The 6,695-nt window shown below is 30.7% G+C and overlaps 1 protein-coding gene across 1 annotated transcript; it reads left to right on the top strand.

Annotated features, from left to right (window-relative positions):
* Positions 1 to 2,595: 2,595 nt before the first annotated feature.
* Positions 2,596 to 6,335, top strand: OCT59_019335 (uncharacterized protein; the record flags this gene model as incomplete). The annotated part of the gene is made up of 9 exons (XM_066135964.1): positions 2,596 to 3,591; positions 3,656 to 3,883; positions 3,962 to 4,381; positions 4,451 to 5,197; positions 5,275 to 5,401; positions 5,473 to 5,718; positions 5,782 to 5,816; positions 5,886 to 5,953; positions 6,026 to 6,335. The coding sequence occupies 9 exons, from the start codon at positions 2,596 to 2,598 to the stop codon at positions 6,333 to 6,335; spliced, it is 3,177 nt and encodes a 1,058-aa protein (XP_066005204.1).
* Positions 6,336 to 6,695: the final 360 nt, after the last annotated feature.

The raw sequence follows: 6,695 nt of genomic DNA, 5'->3' as shown, positions 1-6,695 counted from the left end.
TTCTTTCACTTCCAAATGCTTTTCAATATAGAGCGCTCAATTACAGTATTAGAATCTTATTTATGTAATAAAAATTTTTTATGAAGGGAAATTTATATTTTTTACACATTCTCATAATATTAAAAAATAAAAAAAAACCCAAAAGATTCATACTCATACTTACGAAACTTTAGATTTTTCCATTCTTTAGAAGCCTTTCTGAGACACCGAACTAAGATTGCTTGTCTAAACCTTTTCAAAATTCTACAATTAGTTTCGTCAAAATTTCACTATAGATTTATTATAGTTTCAGCAAAGTTTCAGCAGTTTTGGCATTTATAATAAGTTTCGGTAGTTTCGCTTTTCTTCAAAGTTTTGCCAGTTTTTTAATATAACTTTAATATAGTTTCAGCAGAATTTCACTTTTCGGCGAAACGCCATCTTGCCTAAACCCCTAGGTTTCGGCAAGCAACCTTACACCGAACCTATAAAAAAAGAAAGGAACGGTTAGTAAACCGTTCCATAATAATAAAAAAAAATAAATAAAAACCAAGATTCTTATGAATCTTGGTTCTCCATTCGTTAGAAGTAAAGCTCCGAACGGGTCGGTTCGGTGCAGTTTTTTTCCGGTTCGGGTTGGAACCGAAACCGAATGAAAACCGAACCGGAACTGTCCAGTTCAGTTTGGTTCTATCCGATTTTAAAAAAAATGCGAAAATCGAAATAACTCAGCAACTAGTGATCGTATAAAGACGTACAATAGCTCATTAGAATCGTCTCATAGAGACGCGTCGAATGGTTGTAAGATCATCGCTATAGCGTCGATATATCACGAGATAATCAACGCTAAACATTTTTTATAAAACTAGCGATAGAATCGTATATATTGATCCTAGAGACATGATCTTGGCATAATTCGATAGGTCTTAATGAGACGAATCTAATGAGCCTTTTATCATTTTTTTATGATCACTACATAACGAGTTATCTTAATTTTCGCATTTTTTTAAATTTTCGAACGTCAAAAAATAAAAATTCCGATCTAAGATATAACCCATCATCTACTGATTGTATTAGAACGATCTTTAGCTTATTAGAACCGTCTCATCGAGATGAGTTGAATGACGGTAAGATCATGTCTCTAGCATCGATAGATACCTTTCTAATGCTGATTTTCTAAAATTGCTTAGCATGATTTATCTCATGATATACCGATGCTAGAGACATGATCTTACCGTCATTCAACTCATCTCGATGAGACGGTTCTAATGAGCTAAAGATCGTTCTAATACAATCAGTAGATGATGGGTTATATCTTAGATCGGAATTTTTATTTTTTGACGTTCGAAAATTTAAAAAAAATGCGAAAATTAAGATAACTCGTTATGTAGTGATCATAAAAAAATGAAAAAAGGCTCATTAGATTCGTCTCATTAAGACCTATCGAATTATGCCAAGATCATGTCTCTAGGATCAATAGATACGATTCTATCGCTAGTTTTATAAAAAATGTTTAGCGTTGATGATCTCGTGATATATCGACGCTAGAGAGATGAGCTTACCACCATTCGACGCGTCTCGATGAGACGATTCTAATGAGCTATTGTACGTCTTTATACGATCACTAGTTGCCGAGTTATTTTGATTTTCGTATTTTTTCTTAAAATAAAATAGAACCGAACCGAACTGAACGGTTCTAGTTCTAAAACCGAACCGAGAACCGAACTGAATTTTTGGTCAGTTTCGGATCGGTTCCCAGTTCAAACCGGAACTGTTCGGAGCTCTAGTTAGAAGTCCATAGTTCATTTCTCATTTTAATCAAATTTTTTATGCGAATAAAATATTTATCCATTGAATAACTTGAATAACTTGATTTCTCAATTTAGGATCATTCTTTGGTAATTTTTCTTCAGAATTATAATTTTCACAAAGATAAATCGCAATTGCGGTCACCACTCTATAAAAAATTTTTAGTGAAAATGATACATTTACGGAAAAAAATATGGAAATAAACAAATTCATTCATTATGTACCTTGGAATTTGAAACACAGAACAACAACATTTTTTACAGGATACTCCATAAAATAAATTTTTTTCGCACTTTGTGTATCAAAGATCGTTTGTAATAAAGAAAAGTTCATTAATATAAATTTGTAAATTTATTAATAACTTTAATGACTTTTAACTTATTAGTTCAAATCATTGACGTCCTTAATAAAGTTTTTATTCCATTTTTTTTTGTTCAAGTAATAACAGTCAGTAGTCATTTCATTTCTCTTATAATTACTAATAAATAGTAATTTTTTGTATTTATATTAACATAAATTTTCTTAAGTTATATATTATAAAAATTTTATATATTTTTGTTCTTTAGAAACTATTTTACTTATTTAAGATCCGATTCGCATATGATCTACAGAAAATTACTATATATATCCAGGGAAAACAATAGTTAAATTAATAAGGTTTGCATATCGACATATATTATAAAAATGGCAAATAATAATATTGTAGCACCAATGAACATGTGATAAGGCTTAAATGCCAAGAATAATATCAAAAAAAATATTTTATATATACCAGCTCGTAAAAAACACTAAAATCTGAAGCCAACCATGTCTCAAACGTATGTTACCCTAGTAGAAACTGGTTCGCTTGTAGAAAATCTTCACTATGGACCTTATTCACGCTACTGGTGGGAAATTCTAAGTATTCCTGACTCAAATATTCAACTCAGATTTCCAATTAGAGCAGGCCAAAAAACTGATGCTGGTTTGAATAGACGTGACTTTTATATAACAGTACAGATTTCCGGTTCTAATCAAATGTTACCCGAGTATTTTTGTCAAAGTGGTGAGTTTTGGGTCATAGAAACAAGTGCAACTAAGGCAGTTTCTGAAGTTTATCAAAATATTTTTCAAAAAAAAACTCGATATTCTGGTTCTATTGTTATGGGATGGGATAAAAAAAATATAATAGATGTTTTTTCATCTAATATTGATTTTTGTCCATTTTCATGTAAACTTGGTGATTATGAAATTTTTATTTATGGATTGGGTTTATCTACACGTTCAGATTGGAATCAAGCGGGTAATGGTTACAAGTCATCAATTATTCACACATATAAGAAACGTGCAGCTATATTTGTATCTGAAATTGAAGATGATAAATGTTACATTTATATTTATCAAGATTTTAAAATTCAAAAAACATTTGTAGGAACTACCCCAGATGACGTCTGGAAAAATTCAAATTATATTCAAAAATTTTCAGGAAAAGAATTATTTGGGTTGGAAGATCAAATTACATTACAAAAACTAAATAAGCTACGTATTCCACAATGCGCTTCTCATGAATGGAGTAATTTCAAACTAATGAAAAAATTATATGAATATCATCTTCAGCGTCAAACTTTTGCTAAAATTGAATGGTATAAATTATTTGTTAGATGGAATCAAAATGAGTGTAATGTAATAGAATTAAATTCAGAATTAAAATTATTATACCCACCAGAACATCAATTTTCTGATCGTGAACTGGGTGCATGGTTATCAATGCTTCGTGCTGCAAGATGCTCTGATATTACTCCTTGGTCTCATGGTAAATCTAAGGTATGATTGATTTGTATGTTGAAAAATTATAAACACAAATAAGAAATAACTTCTAATTCTATAGTATCAATTTTGGACTAAATCGAAAAATCCAATACAAGAAAAACAGATATTTACTACTCTTTACAAGATGGGATTTCTTTCCAGTAATCCTTCAAATTCTACAGAAACTTTTTGGTCTTGTTTTCAACAAGCATTGAACGATAATAAAAAAACCAGAGATGGAAAACGGCGTATTTTATCAATTATTGCCAATGATTTTACCTATGAAGAATTAGAACATAATTTAGGGGTAAAAATATATTTTGTAAATAGCATAATATTGTCAGTAATTTTGATGAATGCAATAAATAATTATCTAATATTACAGGTAGCATCTTATACCGTTCTTGAATCAAGAAGACATGCTGTATTGAATGGTTTTGGTGCTCCACCTATTGAAAAGCCAAAATTTCATCGTTTAAAGTTTAAAATAGAGCAAGTTGATCAGTTTGATCATTTTTTCACGAGAAAGGATATTGTCAACATGAGCTCTTACCGAACTCATTCAAAATCAGGATTACCTATAATGTATCTACAGGATCATAAGCAGGCACTTTGGGAAAAATTTTCTGAAGAATATCCAAATGGAATGCGTCGTACAGCATTTATAACACGTTTACAAGGTAGTAGATTTGTTTATCAAGATAATTTGGGCGGTCTTTGCTCAGAATGCAATGAATGTGGATATGAGAGCTTTGCATCTATTAATACCATCATTGATACCCATGTAGAAGATGAATTTTCGAAGGTATTATATTCAAGAATTTTTTGTATTCATAAATTTAATATTTGAAACTAATCATATTCTATAATACAGGAAGAGTTAACTCAAAAATTAAATTCTTTGAGAAGATATATGAGGCGTGAATATATAAAAGATTTGAAAATTACCTCTTCTGGAACTCCAGCACATAAATCTTGCATATGTCATTGTCTTAGCCATTCCTTCGGAATTTGTAATCTTCAGCGTTTTGAAATATGTAACGGTTGTGTAGAATTGTTCCATTTTTTTGATCTGATAAAAAATCATGTAGATGGAGAATTACATGAATTATTAGATGATTATTTGAAGAAACTAATTTCATGGTTAGGACATCACGCACGAAAGTTTTATCTAAATACTCACGTTCAGGTTAATCTTGATGAGTTAGATGAAGATGGGGCAGTTATTATAGTGGACTATAAAATGAGGATACTTCCACATACTGCAAGGGAAACCAAATCTCAATTCTTTGGTAAAAGAGGTTGGACTCTACATTCATCACTAGTATACACGAAAGATATTACAAATAACAAGCTTGATATACAAGTATATGACCATTGGAGTGATGATACTGGCCAAGATGCCTGGTTTACAGCATCTTCTCTTCATACCGTGTTTGAAAATCTTGATCCAAAGCCAAAATGGATAACAGTAATGTCGGATAATGGGCCTCACTATCATTGTACAGAATTGATGATGATAATAGGTCAATGGAAAGATTGGTATGATATTGTTTCTCGAAAATGGATCTTTTTGGAAGCTGGTGAGGCTAAAACGCTAATAGATTCCCATCACGCTCAAGTAGTTATTATACTGCTTGCTTCATTTTATTATAAATTCTATTATTATTTTGTTTACTTTTGATTTATTCCTATTAGATATCACAAGCAATAAAGCGTCATGTCAAACTGGGTTGTACAATTGAGTCTGGTGATGATATAGAGACAGCAATTCATGAAATTGCAGGAACAAAAGTTGCCAACTTGCTGCCAAATCGTGATCAAGGTATTTCAATAATTGAAGAAATTATAAACAATATTTTTGTTTGTCAGTATTAATATTTATACTTTGTGTAGGAAAAGAAAAAATTGGAACAATAGCTGGAATTAAAAGTCTACATGAATGGACGTGGCCAGTTCAAGGAGAGGATACAGGATTCGTATGTGCCAGGATTTTGCCTGGAATTGGAGAATGGAAGAAATGGTCTCCAGTTCAAATAAAAAAAATTCAAAAGCAGAGAAAAAATGAAAAGCCCAATCCAGAATATTCTATTCATACAGAATCATCTAAAAAATGGACGCTACCTATTGTTGCCAGTAAAGGTATGATGGTTTTTTGCATTTATTTCAAATTCCCCATGAAACTAATATTATTTCGTGATCCAGATGATTCTGTCACCAATGGTGAATTGTTAGAATTGGTATGAACAATTTAAAATTGAAAAAATTTTTTTTTTTTTCATAAAAATAAAAAACTACTCAATATATAGGATCTTTTGAATTCAAGTTTGAATAGCATGGATATTACAAATGTAGTAGGAAGTTCAAGAAAGCAAATGTAAGACATTTTATTATAATAAAAGCTCATAAATCAATTATACTAACAGTTGGTTTTGTTTGACAACAATAGTCACGATATATTTGTATCTGGGTGGGCCCTAAAATCTAACAAGAATCACAAGCGGGAACCATGGAAGCGAATATCTAAAAGTGCGAAACATTTATTAGAAAATATGTTTCATACTGGAACAGCAAATCCAAATAACAAATTTTCAGCTCAACAAATGTATGAAGAACTTGTGCGACGTGTTCAACTAGGAGAACTAGACGAAAATGACGTACCTAAAATCTCTACTATTCAGAATTGGATTACTGGTTTCTCCCGGAAATGGAAAGAAATCATGGCAATACGTGAATTAGAGGCAAGAGAAAATGAATAACTGTATAAAACAAACAGTTCTAAACGTATAAAGATGTGTAAAAATATAATTCTAATTGTTTTTATTTGTAAATAATAATAGTGCGTGTTTTGAACATCGCAAATACATATATATATATTTCTGTCAAATCTGACGCTGCCTCAAAGTAAAGTTTTTAAAAAATAAATAAAACTCTCGATTTTTTTTGATCAATATTATCCTTAGCATTTAAGGTTTCATCATGTGAATTTTGGTGCTACATCGTGATCATCTGCAGTTTTTATAATCTGTAATATTGTGCTAATTTTGCCATTTTTATAATAATCGTTCCCCGAATTTATATAGTAATTTTCTGTAGTTCATACGCGAATCGGATCTTAA

This window comes from Rhizophagus irregularis, chromosome 28 (genome assembly GCF_026210795.1).
Source record: "Rhizophagus irregularis chromosome 28, complete sequence".
Taxonomy (NCBI): domain Eukaryota; kingdom Fungi; phylum Glomeromycota; class Glomeromycetes; order Glomerales; family Glomeraceae; genus Rhizophagus; species Rhizophagus irregularis.
Note: the sequence above shows the minus strand (reverse complement) of the source record. Positions and strands in the feature narration are given on the sequence as shown.